At 36.2% G+C, this 27394-nt stretch overlaps 2 protein-coding genes across 5 annotated transcripts in view; one reads left to right on the forward strand and one right to left on the reverse strand.

The window, feature by feature from the left end:
- LOC113059201 (disintegrin and metalloproteinase domain-containing protein 22-like) overlaps positions 1–27394 on the forward strand; it is a 51732-nt gene that overhangs the window by 18721 nt on the left and 5617 nt on the right. For 3 of the 4 annotated variants that reach the window (XM_026227535.1, XM_026227532.1, XM_026227533.1), the window contains exons 6-29: positions 1295–1358; positions 10137–10206; positions 10371–10441; positions 12857–12931; positions 13043–13114; positions 13550–13716; positions 13802–13886; positions 13972–14062; positions 14183–14234; positions 17812–17911; positions 18246–18317; positions 18399–18491; positions 18575–18655; positions 19105–19155; positions 19280–19343; positions 19544–19649; positions 19912–20031; positions 20105–20273; positions 21131–21242; positions 23439–23529; positions 24025–24078; positions 24471–24671; positions 25867–25967; positions 26054–26120. In XM_026227535.1, coding sequence (XP_026083320.1) covers positions 1295–1358; positions 10137–10206; positions 10371–10441; positions 12857–12931; positions 13043–13114; positions 13550–13716; positions 13802–13886; positions 13972–14062; positions 14183–14234; positions 17812–17911; positions 18246–18317; positions 18399–18491; positions 18575–18655; positions 19105–19155; positions 19280–19343; positions 19544–19649; positions 19912–20031; positions 20105–20273; positions 21131–21242; positions 23439–23529; positions 24025–24078; positions 24471–24671; positions 25867–25967; positions 26054–26120 — 2229 coding nt within the window. The remainder of the gene's footprint in view (positions 1–1294; positions 1359–10136; positions 10207–10370; positions 10442–12856; positions 12932–13042; positions 13115–13549; positions 13717–13801; positions 13887–13971; positions 14063–14182; positions 14235–17811; positions 17912–18245; positions 18318–18398; positions 18492–18574; positions 18656–19104; positions 19156–19279; positions 19344–19543; positions 19650–19911; positions 20032–20104; positions 20274–21130; positions 21243–23438; positions 23530–24024; positions 24079–24470; positions 24672–25866; positions 25968–26053; positions 26121–27394) is intronic. The other variant, XM_026227534.1, reaches the window with a different exon arrangement.
- On the reverse strand, positions 5325–9535 carry LOC113059202 (claudin-12-like). Its single transcript, XM_026227536.1, has 3 exons — positions 9384–9535; positions 8429–8732; positions 5325–7408 (listed from the first exon to the last, which is right to left on the reverse strand). Exons 2-3 carry the CDS (start codon positions 8703–8705, stop codon positions 6660–6662), a joined length of 1026 nt encoding a protein of 341 aa, XP_026083321.1. The 5' UTR covers positions 8706–8732; positions 9384–9535; the 3' UTR covers positions 5325–6659.

Consider the following 27394-nt stretch of genomic DNA (forward strand, 5'->3'; position numbering starts at 1 on the left):
AAACTGGACTGGAGACTGTGATGAGCGGGAAGAACTGAAACTGAAAAAGTGCTGCCTCAAACTAACCATTCGTGTTCTCTGCACTTATGACACAACGAATCTCATAAGAGAGAATTTTGAAACTGACAGTGAGGAGCACATTCTTTTAAAACTGGAGGTCTTTGTCGAAGTGTTTTCTCTCACATCCAAATTCACCCTATCGGTGACCGATGAGCTGGAACTGAACAAGCCGGAATGGTGCTTGAGAATGCTTATAATAAGTGAGTGCTTATAAACACATTAATAGAAAAGGGTAAAATTCTGCCGATGCACTGTAATACATCATTTATTCCCAACTTTCAGTGCTTATTAAGGCTTTCAGCATGTGTATTATGGCACTGTAAAACACACCAAATTATTTGTTATATTTAGTTTTTACACATTATTGATTGTTAAACTTTTAAAACACATTTTCTTTTTGTCTGTATAAGCTATATTACTGAGTTTGAGTTTGTACTCTTATGCACTTTTTCTTATAAAAATGTTCACATTGCTCTTAAAGGGGTCATATGACATTGATAAAAAATAAAAAATAAAATATATATATATCTATATATATATATATATATATATATATATATATATATATATATATATATATATATATATATATATATATATATATAATTTTTATTTTTATTTTATTTTTTTTGGTGTAGTGCAATGTGTTTACGCAGTTCCAGGTGAAAAAAAAACATTATTTTCCACATGAATATTATTGTTGCTCCTCTATGCCCTGCCTTTCAGAAATGCATTGATTTTTATAAGGCTCATCGTTCTGAAAAGCGTGGTGTGTTCTGATTGGCAAGCTATCTTGAGCATGTGACAGAAATTTTACGCCCCTTACCAGGTTCAGGAAAACATTAAATCGCATCAAATGACCCCTTTAATCTTGCCTATTTTTGTCCATTTTGGGTGTTCATGTTTATAAATATTCGCCTTTTATTAGCCTATTACTATTGTCTGTGTTTTTAATTTCCTTATATGATTTAAAAATAATTTAACAGTATTAATAACGTAGAATTACAGTATATTGCTAGTGACTCTGCTGTCAGTATTTTACTGTAAAATAAGAAATACTGAAAAATACTGTGTTTTGTTTTTACGGTAATATGCTGTAAAGCAGTTTCACAGTATTCATACCATAGAATTACAGCAGATTGCTGACAACTCTGTTGCCAGTATTTTACCCTTATTTTACATGATTTTTTTACAGTATATGCATCACCATCTCTCTCTTTTTCTTTCTCTCTAGTGGAATGTTCTTTGATGGGAACCACACATACATGATTGAACCAGGAGGAGAGAATACTACAAGTGTAAGTATAGTGGATTCCTACATTAAACAAAGAAAATAGTGCCCATATCAGTATTATGAGATTTATATATGTCATCATGTTGTTTATTAGCTATAAAGTACAAATAATTTTTGTATTGCCACAGTTTTTATATATTTTTATATACTTGCTCCATCTTTACTTTGGTTTTAAGGTGTCTGTAGATTAAACTGTGATTGTGAACTTGATAGTGATTGTTTGAGGCAAGGAAACACCCCAGAGCTGTTTAAAAGGGTTTTTCCAGTGCAGACAGGTCATATGTTGACTGATAAGCCCTTCACACAGTCGATAGAGTTACCTGACTCTGCAAAAGCACAGCTATTATCTGCTAATGGCAGAATCCCATGTGAACACTGGCAGAGAACGAGGATGGTGTATCCGGGAAAGACAAGCTAAAGCTGTGTCACTGAGACACTGAGGTTTTAGAAAGGAAATATCATTTCTCAGTCACAGAACGATGATCTGATTCATTAAGTGACTCACAGAGGTACATGATAATGAAGAGATCTGTGTCATTTAAAGCAGCAGTGAAAGGCTGAGATGTTGAAGTTCTTTCATTAATGAAAGAATGAAACCTGTTTAGTGACACAGGAGGGAGTTTATGATCCATTCACAGTTTGCTTTTTTTCTCACAATTTTGTTGTATCTGTTCAGTCACAAATATTATAAGTCCATCTTTATGCCATCAGAAATGACTTAATGAATGAAATTCAGCATAATTCTCACAAATGTTTATCTCTTTATAAATGTAAATGTATATTAAATATTCATATATATATGATAATGCTTAAAGATTTTATAAACACTTGTATACACAATAATGTGGAAAATAATGTCATGTATCTGATTGTTACTGGTTTCTAGGTTATCTCCAAGTTAATAAGCAAGTTAATTAAATTTCTTCAGTGGGAATTTGAGGAATCCTTATCTTCTCACTTTTGTTGTACACTGCTTCGTCTGCTTGTCTTATGAGCATCTCACCCTGAGAAATGACTCGGTTTCTTTGTCGTCTTTCTGCTGATGGTTTTGTCATAGTTCGTATCAACCCTGTGACCTGGCGTGTTGGGGGTCTCAGCAACAGGGCAGTCCTCTGATCTGATTCAGTCAGACACAGTCAGAAACCAAAGGGACAGAATCGTCCTGTGTACCATATGGCACATGCATCTGTTATCCGCCTCGCACTGCAGCGGGGGACATGAAAATGTGTCCCTCTTTGGCCGCTGTAGCGTCTCTCACTGCTGGATCCTGCACAAAGCTCACAGAACATGCAGCGCCTCTGCCTCTCAACCTACCTGAAGTCATAATGAAACTAAAGTGGACATTCTTTACTTTACCTTTACTTCAGATTTTTTGACAGTTTCCTCAGTGTCCATGTTAGTCCTAAGAAAACAATGTAATAATGTATTCCACCTCTGAAACAGCAGTTCTTTATGATTGACGTTTGCTTGACTGGAAATAATTTGAGTCCTTAGCCAAATAGGTAAGATTACAGCTACTATTGCATGGTAGTATATAGCTTTTCTAAAATTTTACACAGTGAAGTATAAACAATCATTTAATTTATTTGATAAAATATATATGTGATAATAATACATTTGTGTTTATTAATAATAATGTATTTATTTATTTACACAAAATTAATAGTTAGCTATAGGACAATAATGGAATTATAGTGGAAAATATTTCAAGCTGTTCTTTTGAACTTACTATTAATGAAAGCTGCACCAAATCAGCATATTAGAATGATTTCTGAAGGATCATGTGACACTAAAGATTGCAGTTAAATGCTGCTGAAAATTGAGCTTTGCCCTCAATTATATTATGCCCAAATTATTTTTTTAAATGTTATATTAGAAAATAAATCGTAAATATTTTTCACAATATTTCTGTTTTACTTTATTTTTGATCAAGTAAAAGCAGCCTTGGTGAGCATAAGAGACGTATTTCAAAACAATTAAAAAATCTAACCCCTTGCTTTTGAACAGTAGTGCATATATTACTGATTATATGCTTATAATTATTTATAATAATAAATTATTAACAGTAGTTTAATGTTTGCTAACATTAAACAGTGAAACCTAATAGAGGTTATGACAATAACAGCAAATATTGATAAATAATATAAAAGACAGAACTAGATAATTTATGATGCCAAATTCTGTCTGCTGATACACCATTTTAATTTATAATAATAAAATAAATATCAAATATTGATATATACAATTAATTAAATTATGCATGATGTAATTAAGCCTTGTTCAGACAGTCAACCCAAATCCCGATTTTTGTGAATATCCGATTGGAATCCGAGCTAGATGACTCTCCACACTGTGTATCACAACTGTTCAGATCTGATTTGTGTGTCCCGTAGCACTCATTCATTTTACTGAATATCTGCAGTGGGTACTTTCTATGGCAATGCCGTTGCATTGTTACGCCTGCGCTTGAAACAATAACAGCAATACAGCTGTGGTTTTATGACATGACAACATGTTGCCGTCACGCTGGATTATATTTTGTTTTATGAGGTAGCAGCAAATATGCAGGAAGCTGGAATGTGCGACTTTTTTCCGAGTTGAGTTTCAAAACTCAAAAAGTGTATTCTTGCAATAGGTATATTTTCTTTTTCCACTTGGTTTGCACATCGCAACTACAAAAGCTTGTTTCTGCAAAGACATTTAGCAAGTTTCCTACAACTGTTTATGTTTTACGTGGTGTGAGAATGTGAAAAAGCTATGCTAAATCTTACCTGACTGGTCAGACTGAAACAGATTTCTAGGAATACGATTTGAATAGGACTTAAACCACATATGAATGTAGCTCGAAACGGATCTGCAAAAATTCCATGTCGTTTGTTGCCATTCAGAGTATTTTAATATAATCTGATTTAAATCAGATTTGCACAAATATCAGATTTGGGCTAACTGTCTGAACAAGGCTTTAGTTTGCTTAAAATCGTGTTTGTGTTTTGAGAGACATCTCTTACTTGTCTCTCCATGTCTTTTTAGACTCAGAGGACAGTTGGGCTGTTGGTGTTGGGGGTGGGTGATCGTCTCTGGAACAGGGCAGCAGGCACCCCACCCCCTCAACATTTTTAACACACTTTCCAAAAAAATGAAAGTGTGCCATCCCCCAACCTGCATTCTATTCATAAACTAGTCCCCAAGAGAACACTCACACCCCTTCCTCTGCTCCAATACAGAAAACCCCATCTTATTTTAAACCAATACATCTGAGAGGCCATCTGCGTTATATGGCTAATCCTTCACTAAGTGCTGCCTCTCATACGTGAGTATATGGGTGGTGGACTGGAACAACCTCCATAGAAACGAGGTCTGTGTCTCCCTCGTCTTTCTTATCTAGCTCACTGATATTCCCCCTGGCAGCGAGTGCAAGCGTGCAGAAGTCTGCTGGCAGGATGTGTAGTGTTCCTGTAGCTCAGCTGGTAGAGCATGGTGCTAACAATAGCAAGGTCATTTCCCAAGAAATGCTTATCTGATAATACGCACATCAAATTCACTTTAAATCGCTAGTGTCTGCTAAATGCAGTGATGTAAATGTTGAATACTGTAGTTGTCTGATATTTCACGTCAGCTTTTGTTTAACATCTCGAGACTGACTGGCTCTCTGTTCCAAAACCTAGTGAGCTGCCATCCCACATAAAAAGGAACCTAAGTGACTGATTTGTAATGGTTTGTAAGGTTTGTAATGGTTTGTAAGCTTTCGACATTGTACTCTATCTGTTAAGCATAAAATGCATATAGCAAACAAATTTTGGGTAAATTATTAATAAAATATTGATTAAAAAAAACTAAAGATAAAAATAATTAAATATTGTTCAATATAATAAACGTTTTACCTAATAATTTTTATTTAAAAATATTAGGGACTTTGCTATTAGGGAAATATTAGGGAAATGCTATTCAGACAACAAGGGACAGCTCTATGCTATATTTCAATAAATCAGCAGATTTAATTTAATCAATTGCAATCAACACATTAGTACTCTATACAGGTTACATATACACACACACACACTCACACACATATACATGTATTAAAAAACATATTAAAAATGACATAAACATTTTGCAATAGAGCTTTGTAGAAACAGGCAAGATGAAATTGATCTGTGCAATATGTCATAGGCAATGTTATAGGAACTATTTGTTTTAGAGACATTAGTGTTTTTAAAAAAAATGTAGCAATGGACTATGTAACAGTAAACAAACATACTACTACAGCATTTAATTAAAATGCTCTGAGTTACACTGCAATGACTTCTCTGGTGTGACACCTTTAAAATGCAATAAACATTTGCACTAAAAGGAGAGAGTGGAATGCAGTGTAGTGTTTCATTCATGGTTTGTAGCTCATGTAAGGCTAATTACAAAGCATAAATCAAAAAGTGGTAGTACAGTCTTGATAACAGTAGCTAAACTGCTCGAAGGCATCAGGCAGAAATGAGTAATGAACCCTTAAACATATATAAAATAAAATAAAAACAGATTCTGTTACACAAGTGTTCATGTAGCATCTTGACAGTTTTTAAACTGAAAACAAAACGGAAATAAAAATGTATTTCCATTGCAAAAATAATAATAAACAGCAGGTAAATCTACTTCTCCTTCACTTTATGTAACATCAGAAATTTAGAAAAAAAAAAAACATGATGTTCAGTTATTACAACAATAAGGCAAATATGAAAATTCATGGCATTGACAGTAGGAATAGTGTAAGCAGTCATAAAACTGTAGGTTGCGTCTCTTAAGCATTTACTAATCACATTTAGATGTTAGCAGGCATATTCACTAACAGGTTAAAACAGTGCTTAACATCAACATAAAGTTCAGTGTTAGTGTTGAGGTTTAAAAGCAGAAAAAAGACTTAAGGTCATGCAACGTGAACGGAATGAATTTCTGTGTACATAATACGTAAACCTGTCACACTGAATTCAATGCAATGCAACATATTCAGGGAAATTATGAACAGTTTACACAGAAATGTGTACTGCTTGGGTTTTATGAATAAAACTCATTGAGAGAGGTACACAACTTTCTAATTGCACCTGTGTTATTGGTTTGATAATTTTTACGTTGTATGGCCATTTTCAGTGCTATTACTAAGAGGCACCTGGCTACATCAGTTGAATAAAAGGCATTTCTTTTAGTTTCACTTTATTTTGTTCACTTCAAATTCCCTGCCACAGTTAATTTACCATTACTAATTTATAGGAAGAGAACACCAGTTTTACCTGTTTGATTTGAAACAACTAACTCATTGTCAGTCTGTAAGGACAGGAATGTCAATCTCAATGCCGGACATACGGGAGCGTGTGGAATAGCGGTGCCCAGCATACCTCTGTGAGGGGGCGTAGCTTTGAGATGGGGCATATCCCTGAGAAGGCGCGTAGCTTTGAGAGGGAGCGTAACTATATGCCTGTGAGGCTCCAAGTTCTATACCGTAACCATCAGGTATGGACATCTGTGGCATGTAGACATGGGGCGGCATAGGCTGTGTAGGTGCAGGCTGAGGGTAACCCTGTGCTGGGAAAAAAGTGGGGGCATCCAGAACAGCCGGAGGGAAGCTCTGGGGCCCATATGTCATGGGAGAAGGCAAGCCATTGGCCATGAGGGGCTGAGCTGAGAGGCTGTTGGTCATTGCAGGAACTTCAGGTAGAGGTAGCCAGAAGGGTGAAGGCAGTTTTTTACACATGCAATACCACATGAGCATCAGCAGAGCGGCTAGGATTAGCCCACCAGCACTGCCAATGGCCACATACACCCCAAACTCAACAGCAAACAGATTATCATACCGCTCATTAAGCTTACGCGTGTGGAACAGGAACCAGACAGAGGGTGGCATGGCAATTGCCCCGCCTAGAAACAGAAGCATCCCAGCCACTAGATGGCAGCCTGAGCTGTTGACCAAGCAGCGGGAGTTCTTGATGTCATCAGGAGTTTTGGAGCAGCAAGCAGTTTTACACATGCCAGTGAGGCAAAGCAGAAGAGCCAAGCTGGAAAACAGCAGGCCTGTGGAGAGAAGAGGCTGATGTCAACAGAATAAACCCTATGATTTCCGTGACGCAAATGAGGACAGAATAACTGAAACCAGTCAAAAAAAAAGTTATTTAGTGTACAATGCAGAATGTTCTGGAATTTGGCACAAATTGGATAAATAAAAGTAGAGCTGTAAATGTAATCAAACTGTGATATGGATTAGTGTCAGTGAATATAAACTACAAAAAGACTGCCATTTAATATGAAGTAGATTAATAAGTAAATGAGCGGCACAGCTTGTGTTTTCAGCAACCACTGTCTCATTATATATAGGTCATAGGACACTACAAATGAACTTCATCTCCAGAGCTGCTCTAAGAGTCACATCACGAGTGTTTTACCATTACATTGGACAAAACTTTGTCATATAGACGCAGAAACCCAAAGGTCTTAACTACAATCTGTTTGGTTTGAAACCTTGGCCACTTTTAAGGAGGCACTTGATCTTTGTTTCCAGGCACAACGTTAAAAAATGCGACACACACATCTCCTGGAAATCCTGTATAATTTCATTTTTCAATGACTACTTAGAAACTCCTTAAGTATTTCCAATTTTGTGTGCCGTATGTATCAGGCATTCAGCCAACGGTCCGTGGGCGTGACGTCTGAGGCTGAGACTACAGTTCACCTAACCGTCTTTCTCTGCATATGCCTTTGAGCAGGCATTATGCTAATATTTTAAACTGTGATGTAGATGTTTGCAGAAGTAATATCTAGGCTTCAATCAATGCATTTTAGGCAAGTCTGGAGCAGTGTTCTCTGTTTGAAGAAATAAATCCCTTTATGGGAGACTTTGAGCTTTGTAACTTTGCGGATTTTATACATAAGCAGCAGATACAAAAAGAAAACAGTCAAAATCATCATATGGCCTCTTTAAAATGAAGCTATTAAAACATCATTAAAATGGAAAAAATTTAATTTGGGAGGAAAATGTATTTAATACAGCTTTATTAACTGAAGAACAAGTTCATTGAACCCATCATTAGCACCTACCTGCAGGTAAACAGAACTGAAGTAGTCTGAGGTCCAACTGGTCTACTTTGGCATACCAGTCTGCATCAAAGTAATAGCAACCTGAAGAACCATCTCGAAGCACACACTTTGTCCACAGGCCATCGTACACGGTCACGTTTTTAGCATTGCGGTTAAAGGTGAGAAGGCGGGTGGTTCTCCACTGGGGAATGAGCATGGCGACCATCAGACCACCCACTGACAGCATTGCGATGATGAAGGCGAAAGCATTGGTGGCGTGAACGTCACGACAAGACATGGCTGGAGGCAGGAGAAAAACTGGAACCTAGTGGGGAAAGGGGACATGAAATGACATTTTTAGACAAGAGGGGTGATGAGAAAAAAGCTATGTTTTTATTTATCCATATTTCATTCTGCAGTCTTAAGGTAATTTGCAAGTTTGCTTACAAAAGGGAAAGTTTCATAAGATTGTATGCAAATACAGAAAGTGTACGTTACTGGAAATCTTACTGTAATGTCCACTCCTTCACAAACATACAGTAAAGATGAGTCAGAAACCAGTGATGCTTGCAATGTTTAAATATGAGTCGTATTAAGTATAAGTGTGTGTATTAAGCATTGATGTGTTTTTCTAAGTGTAGACCACAATAAATGTATCTGTGTATATGTAAAATAGGTATGTGTAACGTTACTGTTTACATGGAGAGTTGTGCGCAAGCTGTCATTACAAAAAATGTCAGACATTAGCAACTCTGTAAGAATTAGCATTTTCTTGCTGTGTCAATCAGAAGATACTTATTTTAAAGTTATATTGTTTTAAAGTTACAGGGGTGTTTATGGTTTGTTTTGATTAATTAAAAGTAGATTCGAGCGTTGACAAGCTAATCTCAGCTAACAGCTAACATTATGATACAACCTGTTGCGCTTTAGTTTCCTCCGAGTGACGCTTTTTTTAAGACCAGTATATCGCACGTACCTGATTAATAGTGAGCTTCAAACGACTCCTTTGGCGATATAACTGTCATTTTATCACGCAATTGGTGATCTTCTGTCCGGTTTCGTCGTGTAGTGTTTATATTTTGGGACTCTTCGGGAGCGCGCACAAACTCACTGAGGCGGGTGCCTTGTGACGTCACATGTGCGCTCACTTGTGCAATAAAACCATCAGTGTAATGTGAATAAACGCAAAACCAGTATAAATATTCAAATTAACAGTGTGACAATTATACAGTGGCATTTTAAAAGACAATTATTTTGCTAATTTAAACGACACAGTCTGTGGAGCCTCCTCTCAAGCAAATCGAGTTGTATTTTAGAGCCTCCAACAAACGATAGTCAAAACGTTCATTTTCCATCTCATCATTTTTAACTGTCTTAACTATTTCTTCACAATAAGCTTGATGTCACATTTGTGAATAGGATAGTCATGTTTTTTTAAGTCAAATTCTGTTTAAACGTTTCAAAAATCTTTTGAGGAAAATTAATTAAAACAACAAAACTGTAACATACTGTAACAAACTTGTTTAGGCCTACAGAATATTGTAATTAGTACATTTAGAACTTTTAGACACAAATTGCCTAAATCAAAATGTGACTTGCATTATTATATGTGCTGTCTGTCTCTTTCTTATACAAACATAACGGTTTGTCCCGTCAAACTATCTAAGTGTTACAAAAGGGCATTTGACAAATATGAATCATATCATATCCTCTGATTCTTTCCCTGTAGGAGGAGGTTGATGTGCACATGATTTATCAGTCTCCTGGTTTGGACCTCCCAGAGGACTTCATTTCTGCAGGTATGAACCATCTCGTGTTCCAGTTTAAAGCATGATGTATATAGCATGCAAATACTATATATAAGGGTCCATGGGGGATAATTAATAAAGAGGAATGAGTTAGTTTTGTGTGCATGCACTTTGTGCTCAAGTGTCCATTCTGATAGTAAATATATTTGTTTAAGATCACCTGGCAAAGACACTGTTCCAGAACCCTCCACTGTCTAGTGCCTCCCACAGGAGGAAAAAGAGACAGGTGTGTATACTTAAAGCATGCATGGCTCATGGTTTCTCTGTGTGTGTGTGTGTGTGTGTGTGTGATCTGATGTGATTTCAGTGCTGTTGTAAGTGCTGCTCTCTTTCTGTTTCTTCTGTGTCTTTCTTGTCATCCCCATCAAATATTTACAGCAGGGCTGTGGACTCTTTATGGCACTAATGAATAGATCAGCTGTTTCTCATGTTTTGCATGCTGAAGGGTGATGATATGAAACATGTTTGTCAATAGGATTGGGAATCACGAATAGTTCAGAATGCTTTCCTTTTTAAAATAGATTAAAATTTTCCTTTCTCTTTGGAATGTTACAAGCTCTTGGTGCATAAAAAAGATCTGTAAAGTTGCAAAGACTAAAGTCTCAAATCCAAATAGATTTTCTTTATAAAAGTTAAGAGTCAACCACACCCCCCTAAATTGGCTCGTTCTAACACACCCACACATATCTACATCACAATGTGGGATGGGAAGATTTGCATAACGCCACCCAGATGTTCATGCAAAGAAAGAAGAAATACCTTTTATTCTCATTGTAGTATTGTTGTTGCCGCCGTCATGTTGTAAAGACCCTGTGTGTTATACTGAGAAAGTGAAACTACTTTGTTTGGCCTTCCAAATGAGGACATGACTAGAAATCATGTTTATATCATGTTTATGATGGGTTTAATGTTTATGTCTCATCGCTCCGGCCAGACAGGGCATCACAGTATGTTAAGGGGCGTAACATGCCCATCACACACTTGAAGTATTCAGCCAATCACAATGCACTGGATAGCTGGCCAATCAGAGCACACCACGCTTCGTAAAAATCAATGGGTTTTAGAAAGGTGGGTCATAGAGAAGATACAGTACTGTACAGTATGTGGAAAATAATGTGCTTTTTAACCTTAAACTCCATTAACACATTTCAATACACCAAATACATCAAATAATGTTGTTTTAGCAACATCATTTGACCCCTTAAAATAATAATAGAATAATCATTTGATTCTGTTGTTCTAGAATGTCTAGAATTTTTTTACTGATGTTGCTTTAAGGCTTTAACAAAATATGAATAAAACATGCAGTACTCGCTTCAGTGCAACTTTTAAACTCTGCTGTTGTCATGACAACGCAGTGTCAGTGCATGTCAGTCTATGCACAAGAATGAACAAAACTTCAGAGTGTGTGATACATTGTTTTTTGGGGATTTAAAATATTTTCAATTATTATTGTTCCATTTAGATTTTCCCCACTTTGTGTGTGAAAGAGGTCCTATTGTGCTTTTTCACTTTTTGAATTTTAGTCAGTGTGTACGTTTGGGCATAAAAAAGATCAAAGTCCACTCCAAAGGCAGATATTTCGTTTAAAAAAAAAAATCCCTTTTCAAGAACTACAACAAATGGCTTGTTTAGGCTATAGCGTTGTTTTCCGGGTTTTTGTGATATCACAAAAGATTAGAATATGATTAAAATTCTGCAGTATTTACACTTCAATCACGAGACTACAGTGTTTCCCATGTATTGAGTGCGGGTGTTTTCATATCACTGTATTTCTGAAGGAAACCGACTATCTACATGTCAGAGAATTGGATCTCATTTATATTTCATCATGCATGTAATTTCTGATAAAGCAGCGTTGTGAGCAGAACGCTGCTGTGTACAGCCTTTACCAACCTTGATCTCTACCACTCCAACAGTGCCTTCTGCTCTCAGATAATGAATTTGCATATTCATGCCGCCACAAATAGAGTGACTCTGTGGGAAACACTGGACTATGCTATAAATAAATTCAACTGTATAACATTTTCACTACAATTTATGTTATAATGTTAGAATTAAAGAACATTAAACAAAATACATATGAACTTATCTGTGCATAGTAAATGCAGTTGTTTTAAAGTGGTTATTGACATCCTTTCTTAAACGTGATTTAGCCAAAAAGCAAACAAAAAATGAACAGCAACAATAACGTTACCACTCTAATATGTCTTGCGATATCCATGGGTGCAAAGTTTCTGCGTGATCCTTTTGTTCAATATTCTTGGGGTCTGAATCAATATTGATGGCAATATTGACGACATCTGGAACTTGCTACTTTGACAATAGGCGTGGCAATACTGTTAGCCAATCACAATGCACTTGGATAGCTAACCAATCACAACACATTGCATTTTTTGGAAGGCGGGCCTTAATCAAAACCGGAACTAATCAAGCCTTTGTGCAAAGCTGGGGAGAAAGGTATTTTAATAATGTAAATTATGTGAAAAATAATGTGTTTTTCAAACCACCAAGCATGAGAGCATGTTCTAGTACACCCCTAAATCCAATCATTATGATTCCAGTTTCATTGTCACTGTCTCAGAGCTAATCAGAGTCATAAACTACATGAAATTGATGCACTTTCGAATTTCTCACACAGATATTGCGAAATCCACGGAGTGTTTCAGATGAGACCAAATATATAGAGCTGATGGTCATAAATGATCATTTAATGGTAAGATGAGTGACCTAATTAACCAACATATTAACCAATTTATCCTTTTTTTTCTTTTTTAATGCCTGTAATGCATTCATTTGACTATGTAATCACATTCATTTTTCCCAGTACAAGAAACATCGTCTTTCCGTTGGACAAACGAATAACTACGCCAAATCTGTTGTAAATATGGCTGATCTGGTAAGTTGCTGATATATACAATTCAGTCTTCTATTATTCACTTTAATAATATATATCCTTTTAATATTTTTTTCTTACACTGCAAATCCATTAAACAGAAGCCTGATCCTCATCGGTTTCCCAAGTCAAACAGACCTTGTTGTATTCTGACAGTTACATCATGAGCTGCTTTATCTGCTTGTTTGTCAGTCTGTCTGCCCTTGACAGTCACATAAACATCCCTCCATTTCTCTTTCTCTTTCTGTGAGAGACAGTTGGCATTTATCTGCTTCAGTCTGTTGTTCAATATGTCAAAATGGAGCTCTAGAATTAAAACTAAAAAACATCCATCATCCAGCAGTCATCATCTGTGTCTTGTGGATTCAGACTTACTTGAAAAAGATAGAATTCTTTCTTCCCCTCTTGTTAATAACAATGTTTTATTTGTATCTGCAGTACTTCAAAGAGCAACTCAACACTAAAATTGTCTTGGTTGCGATGGAAACATGGGCTGCAGACAACAGATTTAACATCAACGACGATCCCATGGTGACATTACGAGAGTTTATGAAGTACCGAAGAGACTTTATTAAAGAAAAGTGTGACTCCGTTCACCTTTTCTCGTAAGTTATCAAAAAATACAAAGCAGACATTAGTTTTATGATCAGGTAAAGTGGCACTTCTAATCAGTTTTCCCTCTCCTTCTAGGGGAAACCGCTTCCATAGCAACTGGGGAGGAGCCTCATATATGGGCGGAGTCTGTTCACTCACAAAAGGAGGCGGAGTCAATGAGGTTTGTGGTTATGAAAGATGCTTTTAACTAATGAAGATTAATCTGTTTATCAGTCTGGGTGATTTTTTTCCCTCTAATTTGTTAGTATGGAAAGACTGAAGAAATGGCCATAACTCTCGCCCAGTCACTAGGACAAAATATCGGCATCTTTTCTGATAAGAAACGCATTTTAAATGGTGAGTTTTCTCGATTCCTATTCTAACTTTGATATTTTTTGTATTTTGTCAGTAAATACAGAAGTACTCTCACAAACAGACTCTCATCGTTTGTCACTGTAATTCGTCTTTCCCTCACAGGGGAGTGCAAGTGTGAAGATAAATGGTCTGGCTGCATAATGGATGATGTTGGGTAAGTTTCTAATAAAGAAGATTTCATAGATTTCCTAACACATACACATAACTGACTAATGTTTTGAGACCCTATTGGATATTCATATTAGTCTTAAAACAGCCTGTCATGCTTTGTGCTGAGTCTGTGTTCCTGTGTTTTGTTGCTTAATAACTCTAAATGAAATGTAGTCAACGTAACAGTGTTTGAAATCTGTGCCACTTGCTGATCCATAACACTTTCTGTCACGTCAGATGCTGTAAACTGGCAGCCAGTGAGAAACTTTGAGACAGATTTACACTATGTGAATTCCACTAGGTGGCAGTAAATAATTTGGCTTCTCAATTCATCTGTCTCAGCTCTTACTCGTATTTGTGTCCCATTATCATTTTCATGGGAGCCTCACAGACTCTTGATGCGTGGGTAAATTAGCATTACAGTCTGTGAAAGTGAATCTCACAAAGCCTTCCACAAAATATGCAGATTTCACATTCACATTTCACCCTAAAATCAAGTCTTATTGTAATGTGCCAAAAAAACAAACATTATTTTGTTTTATTACAGTAATAAGAATCACAATTGAACATTACACAAAAACTCCAGAAGACATCCAGATGAATGTTAATGTTCTTAATTACCCTTAATAAACCCTATAAATTCTGTTCTCTTTATTTTTGTTTTTGTTTATATCTATCTATATTTTTTCTTTTGATGTTGGGGTGAAATAGGGCATTTTTGTAAGATTGAAATATGAACTCCTGTGTAAAATAAGAGCATGATATCCTCAAATTGTCTTGAGAAAGTGTTATTGATCATTTTAGTCTGATTTTCTATGCTTGGCTCTCCACTGTTGACATTTCACATGTCGATTTAGACATTTCACTGTTCACGTTTCAAATTTGCCCTTGGTCAAACATGTACAGACAGTGTTTGTCAGTTTCAAATTAAAACATTTTATTAACAGAATAACAAACCACAGCTAATGATTAGTATATATGCTTTAATAAGATTCAGAAATGTTCACAGTGGTTGTTTGAGAAATGCTTTGATGTGAGGTGATGCGATTTTGTTCATGTCATATTGTGCGTCTGTGTTGTGTTGGTTTGTCTTTATCCATGTGTTTTAATACCTTTTGCATTTCCCCCCAATCCCAAATGGGACAGCAGGTGAGCAGACGCTTGGTTGTGTCATGCTACTCGCTCGTGTCCTGTCGACCAGTCAGCTGCTGAGTCTTTTCAGCCCCTCACTCCATCTAATAGCATTAGTACCTCAGTTTTATTCAGTCAAGAGAGCAATATGGCAGAAGCTGCATTGTGTTGGAATATTCTGTAGTTTCCTGTGTGCTCTTTTTTACTGGTTTTTAATTCGGCTGATAGCTCATAGTGGTACATGTTTCGTTAAGAGAGGATTATTGGGCTCCTCTCAGCTTAAAGGGGTAATATCATGCATTTCAGTCTGAAAATATTGGCTAAGATCTTTCAGTATTTTCCACCTCCAAGAATTAAACAGGCTTATTTTTTTTATTTTTTTTGGAATGGAAGTTTTGAGATCCAAAACTAACAGTATCACTTTTTTTATTTCACAAGATCAAGGAAAATAAATTTTTCGTGATATGTCCCCTTTAAAGTGTTTAAAACTGTCTGCAGTCATTCATACACAAAAGAACAGAACAATCATGATTTCATGCTAATGCCAAACGTCATAAAGCATGTGTGACACACACACACACAGTCTACCTCTAATACAAAAGTCTGCTTTTATAATACAATTAGATAATCAGAATTATGGTGACAAAAGCGACTGACATCTGCCATCTGATGTGTAATGGCTTACTGACAGGACGTAAGCTGAAATTCACACCAGCACTCCCAGTGTGTGTTCACCCTCCATCTTGCTGTTTGCTTAGCTTCTCAAATAAGATTTCCTCTCTCCTCAAGTCATGTTTCTGAATTCATATATTAGTCATTGACAGTTTTTACAATGCAAAGGTTTCCTCAACTCCTCCTTTGGACCTCCAAACTGAAATATCATGTGTAGAAGATGAAAAACTGAGAAAAAAAAGTGTTGTAATCACCACACAGAGCTAAGCACGTTTTCACTATCAGGAGAATATGGAACTATTGGGGCAAAAAGTCCAAACTTCTGAGTATGAGAAAGTCCTCTGGTTTCGACATGCACATATGATGTAGTTGGGTTGCTTTTGATATATTAATAAATATTCATAATTTCCTAAAAGCTACAGCACACTATCACGGCTCATGATATTAACACTAGTGTCAATGGCCTTTCAGACAGACACACTCATGTCGATCTGTCTCTCCATTGATGGATGTTTTAAGAGGTTTATTTTCCATGAAACCTGCATGTCCGATCTGATCCACTAACTCTATTGTTAATGTGGCAGGATGTTTTGTGTTTTCTGTTTTCCCCCTTTACGTGTGTCTTCCATTTTTAACAATCCTGTGAAAAAGTCTGCAACACTTTAAAATTAATTACCCATGCTCAAACAGGTAAGACCTGATATTCCAGGATGACACTCAGCATCTGGTAAATGAAGAGTAACCACTCACACATGGCATACTGTGAGATATGCACTTATTGATTCTCAGCCTCTGGTTACGGCGTCCTGAAACTGCATTGTTGCAGAGTGTCAGAGATTGGAATAGTGCTTACAGCCTCGAAATGATATTGAGGGCAGCGACCCAGCTGATACAAGCTGAGCAGTGTTCAGCGTTCTCGTACAGTTTGAGCGTACTGCCACACCTCTGTGTTGACAAGTAGATAAACTGAATCTAGAGGATAAAGACGTAAAAATGAGGAAAGTGTCATCAGAATCAGAGAGGATTCACCTAAAAAGGAAGAATGGTATTTCAGACCAGGGTTTTCCAAACTAGGCTTCGTGGACTGCAGGGCGTTCATAAGAAAAAAGGCATGACTATATGAAAATATGGTCATGCAGAATAAGGCATTCATACGTGTTTTATAAGTACTAATAAGCAGCCAATCTGTAAGTAAGAAGCATGCTAATAAGCATGTAATACACTGCATGTCCACCATATTGAAGAGTTAAGCTTTGCCTGTAAATACAGGGAATTGACTGATTCTTACAATCTATTTTCAACAAATCTGGTTGTTGCCCTCTGCTGGTCTGAATGAAAAAGAGGCAGTTGCCACAGAACCTTTGGTATTTATAGCTGTTGGTATTTCCCTGTAATAATGATAAATTTGCAATAGGAACATCCACTTATTCTTCTACATATGGCCAAAGAAAATAATTATCCTCTATTGGTAAGCGCCTCCAGTATTTCCATACAGGAGTAGTGAGGAAAAAAATGCATATCTTAGTTTATTTGTAATATGATTACATGTGCAGCACTGAGGAATTAGAAGGCTGGAATACCTTAATCAGAAAACAATGTGCATGTAAACGTGTTGACTGAGCTAAGATTTGTTGCTTTTCAGTTTCAGCTCAGTTGAGACTTTGATTAGCATTACAAACACTTTTTTTAATAGCCTGTCTCAGTGGCTGTGTTAAACACAGGGCGTGGAAGTAAAGTTCGGCAGTGTGACTCTAGTGCTTTGTGGATCTCTCTAACAGCTTCTACTTACCCAAGAGATTTTCTGACTGTAACGTGGAAGAGTATCATGATTTCCTGAACAGTGGAGGTGGTGCGTGTCTCTTCAACAAACCTTCAAAGGTAAACCCACTTCAGTTCTGTCTGTGTGTTCATAGCATACAATTTCCTTAGTATGTCACCAAACCCACACAGAATCTGCACTCCAGAACTCCAGCAAAAGTTCCACAAAATTGGACCACTTATAAGTTTTATGCATGCAAAAGTTAGGGACAGAAAGAATTTATTTACATATTTTATAGAAATAGTTATTTTTATTCAGAAAGGATGCATTACATTAATCAAAATGAACAGTTAAGACATTGTTACTAAATAGTTTTATTTCAAATAAATGCTTTTCTTATGAACTATTATAAAATATATGCTTTTGCTTTATACCTCTTTTTTTGTTCTGTAGCTCTTGGATCCTCCAGAGTGTGGAAACGGTTTTGTGGAGGCAGGAGAGGAGTGCGACTGTGGAAACCCAGCCGTGAGTGATCTTACATCAACATCATGATCACATTAATCTGACACTGCATATGTATTCAGGTTTTTTTCTGTCTTTCTGCAGGAGTGTGCTAGAGAAGGGGAGAACTGCTGCAAGAAATGTATGTTGACTCAAGGAGCCAAATGCAGTGATGGTCTCTGTTGTAAGAACTGTCAGGTATACACTTAGTCGAACAAGAAAACTCTGTAGCCTTCTGTTTGTGCGTGTGACTTTTAATGATCCTTGTGCTGTCTCTGTAGCTGGAGTTTATGGGTGTGCTTTGTCGTGACGCTGTCAATGATTGTGACATACCTGAAATGTGCACTGGTAACTCCAGCCAGGTGAGGGCAATGTTACGTACATCTCACAACACATCATACAGCAGTAGAATAAATTCATCAAAGGAATAGTTTAAAAAAAAGAAAATGTTCTGAACATTTTCTAACCCTCAGGCCATCTGAGATGTAGATGAGTTAGTTTTTTTTTGTATCTTAATGTTTTTAATCGGTTTAATGGTATAGCAGTCACTTATATAAACATGATTATATAAGATATAGCTTCTGATCCAAGTCAAACACATTGCATTATGGGACACAGTATTACATTCAGTGTGCTCTGCTGTATATTGCACATTTCTACAAATCTAGTAAATCATACTGTTATTCTATGCATACATCAAATTCACATATCCTACTCTACCTGATATACTGCATATGACATTTATTTAAAAAATAAGTAAAAAGTATGCCATTCTAAACCTGCTTTAAAATGTAAAACTCCATATTTTTAGTGTCCTCCAAACCTACACAAGATGGATGGGTATACATGTGAGAAAGACCAAGTGAGTTTTTATGTATATAAAATGTATATATACACACACACTCATAATTTATTATTTATCTTTTTTTTTATTATTATTTTGACATGTCAGTGTAACCTATTTTCCTTAATTTCACTAATTTTAGGGAAGATGTTTCAATGGCAGGTGCAAAACCAAGGACAGACAGTGTAAATACATCTGGGGAGAGAGTGAGTGGCCATTTTGAAATTATTTATATGCTATTACATTATTCACAATTTTGCTTATTCTACAGTAAAATACTGTTCTATTCTACAGTATTTGAGCCTTAAATATGTTTTATTTCAGTGTTAATGTTATTTATTGTAGTACTCTTTTCAGTTAGCGGTGCTAATGTAATTATGACATGTGTGAGTCTCTGTTTCTAAAGAAGCAACATCGGCTGATAAGTTTTGCTATGAGAAACTCAACATGGAGGGCACAGAGAAGGGCAACTGTGGACGTGACAGAGACACCTGGATTCAGTGCAAAAAACAGTGAGTTTGACTCTCATACTTCACTGATGGGGAAGTGTGTTAACCTTAAAAGTGTGTGTATGTATACTTTATATTTAAAAAATTATTTTATATTATAGAAATTTCTATGAATTTTTCCAGGCTTGAAAATGATGCTTAAAATCACATAATTTCCTAGTTTGTGCTAATCTTGCGCTTATTACTTTTTTTCTAATTTATTATGACATTATCTTATTTTCATTTACTCTAGCTAGATTAAGAAGTGTGCATGTGTGTGTTTTAGGGATGTACACTGTGGATACCTGCTGTGCTCCAACATTTCTCCTGCACCAAGACTAGGAGAGTTACATGGAGGTTTGACTTCTTTCTCCGTGGCCCAGCACAGCGCCTCACTGGACTGCAGGTACGTACACAAACACTCTCACTTCAGCTTTCAATGTGATTGATTTTTCCTAACGTGAGTTTGAATGTTTCAGTGGAGGCCATGTGCTGATTGATGGTGACATTGATTTGGGATACATAGAGGATGGAACGGCGTGTGGGACGGATCGCATCTGTTTTAATCACAAATGCCTCCCAGTGCAGGAATTCAACTTCAGCACTTGCCCCGGCACCAACGAAAGGGTGATCTGCTCCGGACATGGGGTGAGGGATTGTGTGTGGTGTGAATTGTGACAGTTGTGTCAGCCACTAATCCAGTTTCAGCTGGAAAAATATATATATGAATAAATGAATAAATAATAAGGAGATGATTTGTACTGTTAACTTGTAATTTTCTAATTTATTGTGAAAATATATGTGCCAAATAATCTAAGTGTGGGAAAGATGACCTGACAGCTTTCATTTAAACAGAGAACCCTGATATTGATAGAGAAAGAAACATCTCTGTATTACTATATACACTATATACACCACACTATCTAAAAGGCACTAAATGTCACATTTATCATAGGCTAATGGGATAATGTATGGTGGGTATAATTGTTGCATTATTCCAAATAAATAGATTATGATCCACGAATAAATGTAAAGAGATTCACAAAAAATCTCATTTGTGGATTTTGTAACATTTCTAGCATTAAAATGCTGAGAATCCACAAATGTGTGACTCCGCCCACCATCTACTCAAGCCAATCAGATAACAGCCACACCTCACTGACCAATCATAGCAAGTTCTTACTATAACCAATCATGTTTTGCTTTACAATAATTGTGGTTTCTTACTGAAATAACTCCATTTATAATATGCATTAGCTCAAATAGGATTTAAAAGTGGCATAAAAATGTATCCAGTTCAAGATGTTTAAAATGTAATTTTATTAAATCATTAGACTGTGTATGAAGCCAAGCCACAGTATATTCTACATGCCTTTGAAAATGCCAGATAAACAGCACTTTAAATCACGGCTATGGGAACAATGCTATACTGGATACAAAAAACCATGCTGTTAGACTTCATTCTATAATTGCTTTGTCTATGTGTGTGTGTGTGTGTGCTGTAGGTGTGCAGTAATGAACTCAGGTGTGTGTGTGACCTGGGCTGGGCAGGTGAGGACTGTAACTCCACCTCTCCTCTGAGTTACTTACTGGTGCGACCCACAGCCAAAACACCAGGTAGGCCAAATGTTCACCTTTCTTAGTCTTCACATGAGAATGATATGCAGAACCAGTTCCACTATTTGGAGATCTTTTACCCACATGCATTACAAAACCAACTTATGACATGAATCCAGAAGCAGCAGACATGGCAGTTATGTGCAAAAGCTCCCAGCAAGTGGAGACTCACCGCCTTACAATCAGATGTTGTGTCTGGGCATATTTCATTGGTCATTTGTGTAAAACGGATACATATGTCAACTTTACTAGTAATAAAGTATTCTCTTAAGCACCAGCATTATTAATGCACTGAAGGATTAAATTTAACCATTTTTATTTATTTAGTGAAAAAGAGTTTAGAATTGATTTATTATTCACAAGATGCTTACATTCAATTAATCCTTACATTTAAAAATTTTAATCTACTTGACTGTTAGGTTCAATTTGATAGGTACTGTTATTGCAGCACAAATGTAAGCTGTTTCATATACATAACCATTAAGATATTTAACAAATATATACAGTACTGCCGCTCCCTATTCACAGAGTCTGCAGTTTGCATAGGGCACCAACTCAGTTGTTAAAAAAAAATATATTATTATCAACATATATACATAAATACCAAAAATCTGTTTTATTGTGAACGCAGTAGAAAGGCCAAGCGTACGTGACGCTCTATTCCCACATCCGCGCCCGCCTCATGTTTGCTGCTGACTCCAAATGATCATAACTGATAGACAGCTATGCCCAGGAAAAGACATCTGTTGTCCGGCGCCAAGATAACAAAAAGATAAAATGTCTAAGATGAAGCCTGTGCATCACTTTTAGGTACATTCATAATTCTGTGAAACTTTTTGTAATGTTGACGTTAATAACATCTTAATAATATCACCCGCCGCTTCTTGCTTAATATTCTCTCAGAGTTTCCATGTTCCTTTAAGAAAATTAACTGTAATTTCACTACGAATGAAAAAAAAAAAATTCTTTATTCAAATAATATTTTTTATTGCACTTTACAACTTTCATAAAATGCATTATATATAAACAATTATTAATTAATAATCGTATGGTTTCATTGAATAACACTTTTAAAATACATAATGTAATACAAAATCAAAATTTATGTAAATGTCATATTATTACAAGTGCCTGCAAAGAGCGGCAAAGGGCTGATAATATCTGTTGTTACACTTACAGGATGATCAAATCCTTGTTTAATATTGACCAAATATTTAATTTAAATATCCACTTCATATCATTTTTTTTCAACAAAAACATGTGGACATCACAACTTTTACAAACATGTATCCTTGGTTTTATCGAAGTAAAACTGCTTAATTTTTTCTGAATGCTTGCGAATATAAAATCAATCAGACAACTGTATTAATAAAGTCATAGCCATAGGCGACTGTCTAGCTACAATTATAATTTGTGAATAATACAGTTTGATTACAACTTATGTACTTTTAAATTTTATTAAAGTTTTGACCCCTTTAACTGTTGCTTTTTTTAACTTCCATAATATTTTGGGGAGGGGGCACAACAATACAATTCTGCTTAGTGCACCCATTCGGCCAGCACTGGTCCTGAATATATATTTAAATATATAAATGCTGAATATATCGAGATATTTTTTTTTAGTCTGTTTTTCTTCTGTTCTGTTTTCATGTTCACGTTCAACAGTTCATTCACCACTCACACACATTTCACACGCTTTTAATTTCTCTCTTTTTTTTCTGTTTCATGGCTTTTGTTTAAACGCACTCGTTCTTGTGGACAGGCTCATGTCTTTTGCTGGAGTGACAGTGAGTTTAGATTTGAGTTGCTGTTTGTTGTCGTTCACTCGCCCCATCATTCCTCCGTGTTTCTGTCTTATTGAAAGCTAGCAGTGTTTATCTGCTGTGCTGTGTTGTTATAAACGTTGTCATATACCCTTTTTTATGGATTTGATTTAAATGGATGCCTTTAACATACAGCCTCCTTGGACAGAAGGAGTCATAAATCGTTATTGAAAACTTTTTTCTGGTTTCTGTCTCTGTCTGTTTTTATTCCAGATTGATTTTTGCCATGCATTCAACTGGACAGGATAAACGAAACAAATTTTTTTAATTCTGTATCTATATCAGATTAGTCTTGCCATGTCCAGATGATTGCAGGTTAGTGTTGACTTTTAGGTGCCATGGCTCCACATTTAATGTTGTGTTCCTCTGACAGGCATCATCACTACTAACATCATCATCGGGGCAATTGCAGGCTCTATCCTGGTCCTTGCACTGATTCTTGGCATTTCTGCATGGGGATACAAGTGAGTCACATGAATACAGACCCCACAATAGCTGAAAACTTTTTTAAGCTTTATTTAAAGGGATAGTCCACCCCAAAATGAAAATTCTAACAACCTTTTACCTTGATATCATTCCAAACTTTCTTGGACTGCACCAAGAAGAAGATTAGCAGAATCTCCAAATTGCTATTTTTAATTTTGTTGAACTTTTGGAGCATAACAGCTTCTACCTTCACATGGTAAAGAGCACATCAGAAATTTTCTAAACAGTTCCTTCTGTGTGCTCCACGGAAAAGAAAAAGTCATACACACTGTACAGGTTTGGAACAAGTGAGGAAGACAGTCATTTTTCGGTGAACTGTCCTTAAACTGGCATTTTGCATGCACTCGTGATTGAAACAGGCATTGTTTACCACATACAGAACCATATACAGAATATACAGTTTTACATTTGTTCTAAGATGTTTTGCACTAATTGTGGTTGTTGCTTTATTCTGTGTTGTCTCCCATGTGAAGGAGCTACAGACAGCGTCAGTATGTGGAGTCAGAAGTACACAGAAGATTCTGTCGGTTCGTTCTCCTTTCTCTTCATTTTCTGAGAGGGTTTTTACAGTGTGTGTTGTGTGAGGGAGCTAAAAGTTTCGAATTACTGCTAAGGTTATTGTTATTGCTTATACTTTTTGATTTAGGATTTCAACAAGCTCCCTAACTTATGTATTACATTTGCCACCCAAATGTTTGGGTTTGGGTTTTTTATTATATTTTTTAACATAATTTCACATAAATTCTTAAATGCTGATTTGGTATTCACATTTCTTCTGATTATTATCAATGGCGAAAAAAGTTGTTCTTATTAATGGTGTTGTGGAAATAAATTCATGAAAATACACGTATTCATTTCACCCCACATTTTGAATGGTAGTGTACTTCATACAATTTACAAACTTTCTTCATTTTGTCAGTCAAATGCCTGCTGGTGATTACGTGAAGAAGCCTGGAGATGCTGATTCTCTGTACAGTGACATGCCGCAGGGCGTGAGCTCAAACTCTGGCAGCAGCTCCAAGAAGAGGTCTGCCTACCTGTCTCACCTACAGATCAACACCCGCTCTTTCACCGCCTCTATCCCTTCCATCAGCCAAAACATCTCTCTGTTCGGGTTCAGGTGTGCTTCATCTCCATCTTCATCTCCATCGCTTTGCCTCCTCTGCTAACAAATAGTGTAAACGTTTACTTTGAGAGCTGAACAGACTTTATGGAGTTCCCAGTTATGTTTAATTTAAGTACCAACTTTGTCTCAGATGTTTCTGTGAAAATTGTAAACTTGTTGTAACATATAGGAAAAGTATATAGCTATGAACTTGATGCTTATACATCATTTGAGGAGAAATGTTAAAGTTAATACTGAGATCTCTGACTTCTTTTTTTCTTTGCAAATCTGAACACATTTTGACACACTGTGATCTCTTGTTAAACTCTAGAGGAGACGTATGTGAGATAACTTATACCTCAGGACAAACATCTCAGAAGTCAGTCACCATTTGAGCTGGATTTAGTCACATTGCAGTCTAGTAGATGCAACTGAGATATTAAAAAGATCTCACTTGTGAAGGGACAGGTCATACTTTTGACTATATATTATTAAAAGTGAAATAATTCCAGTTTTATTTGGCTCAGACTTCTTCAAAATAAACTGCCATTCCTTCTACTGGACCTCATTTTTAGTCAAGACTTGAATATTTTTATTCCTTCTTTAATGACTTCACTGCTGCAGGTTTGTGCTATGTCTGTGCTCAAAACTGTCTGTTTGTCTTTCTCTTGGTTATTGTTAAAGTCCTATCAGGCTCTTGTATCATTAATACTGGGACATAAGTAAGTCAGTGTCTTCATGGTGTCCGTCTCCACGATCTCATGCTCATCTTGCTCATTTCAGTGTGTTCGTCCTGCTCATCACAGTGATGCGGGTCATTCCTGCTTTACAGTATCTTTTGATTTCTACTTAAAAATGAATGTACTGTAATGATTTCTAGCTAGATATTTTGATTAAAGGAAGGAGAAATTAAGAACCCCCTGAAAAATTGCCCAATACATTGCCAGTTTTCCATGATATTATGCAGCGCACAGATACATGAGAAAAACACACTTAATTGTGTGCTGCTAAAAGATCTTAAATAACAGTGAGTTTAATATTTTATCTAATATATTAAATTATACATGATGGGAACATTAAAATGTACTGCTTAGTAGGAATGGTCCATGTGACGTCTCTGTCATTTGTCTTCCTCATACAGAACCCTTTTAATTTCTGTAACTGCATTTATTGAACTTCTATAAGAATTTCTCTGTTCTTTGGTCTGAAGATCTAATGGTCTGTCTCACTCCTGGAGTGAAAGAATCCCAGATGCCAAGCACATCTCTGACGTCTGTGAAAATGGACGACCCAGGAGCAACTCGTGGCAAGGTAACGCACCTATAAATACATCTGCTCATCATGAAACAGTTTGCATCAGCATTAAAATCATGTGTTCTTCTCCTCTGTCAATGTAGGAAACATCACAGGTACCCGTAAGAAGCTCAAGGGAAAGAAGTTCCGTCCGCGCTCCAACTCTACAGAGTAAGAGATGAAGTGTTGCCACAGTGACGTGTGACATTAATGTTGGATGTTGGACTTTGCCATGTTTCAGTATTACAGTCTGTAGAAGTCCAAACAAATGAACTGAAACTTTATTTTGAGTGTCTGGAGTAAATGTTGGTTTGTTTTGGGAGTGCATTGATGTGTGCATCGGTTTAACATCTGGAACAAACAGCACGTTGAAACTAACCTGCACGTCTGTCATCATCTGTATGAACACAAGATACTGTACACTCTGATTCTGAGCTCCGCTTGATGCTCGTTTCCGCACCTCAACTCTCTTTTTTCAAATGCATGTGACAAACTGACTGTGACACAACTAAAACAAAACCCAACATGCAGCTGACCTACACAAATACTACAACTTTATTTTCAAATATTTGTTCAAATCTCAGGCAAGACATAGTATAGTATACTCAGCAGCATCACACTTCTGAGATGTGTTTTAACGTTGAATAGCTTGATGGTTTTGGAAAAGTTCTGCTAAATTTAAAGGAATAGTTCACTGAAAAATCATCATTCAATTATCATGTCATTCCAAACCTGTATGACTTTCTGTCTTTAGAATGTGAACAGAATGTTGATGCTCTGTTATACGAAATCATTTCGTGATCAGAGCCTATTCGTGATTAAGCTATTAAAAATTATCAAAAAAGTAAAGTAGTCCATATGACTCATGCACTATATTCTGTCTTCTGAGGCCATATTGTATGATGTGAGGAAATTTAAGTGTAATTACTGATTACCTTAACCTCTGCCATGTGATGCAGTATTTTTTATGATTCTTTTATGAGTAGAAAGTTCAAAAGAACAGCATTTATCTGAAATATATGGACATTTATAATGTTACCAAAAATGTTCCACTTTTTTCATTGCATCCTTGCTGAATTAAAGTGTTCAGTTCTTTAAAAAAAAGCTTACTAACCCCGAACTTTTGAACAATAGTAAATTGTAAACTTTTGAATATGCACATGTGAATGAGATATTAGTGCTACAGGAAGGGGAAGATTTTCATAGAATATGGCTTAGAGTACTTAATAAGAGTTCTTGTATGGCTTTGAATACAGTGCACAAGTCATACAGAATACTTTGATTATTCTGTTTTTGTCATTTAAATATACACTAACACTAACTAATTTCACATTCATTGTTTTGAAAAGCACATTCTAATTTGTGTTCCATTGAAGAAAGTAAGTCAAATAGGTTTGGAGCGACAAGTAAAATGGTCAATTTGACATTTTCGAGTGAACTGAGGT

The sequence above is a fragment of the Carassius auratus genome, chromosome 41 (genome assembly GCF_003368295.1).
Source record: "Carassius auratus strain Wakin chromosome 41, ASM336829v1, whole genome shotgun sequence".
Lineage (NCBI taxonomy): Eukaryota > Metazoa > Chordata > Actinopteri > Cypriniformes > Cyprinidae > Carassius > Carassius auratus.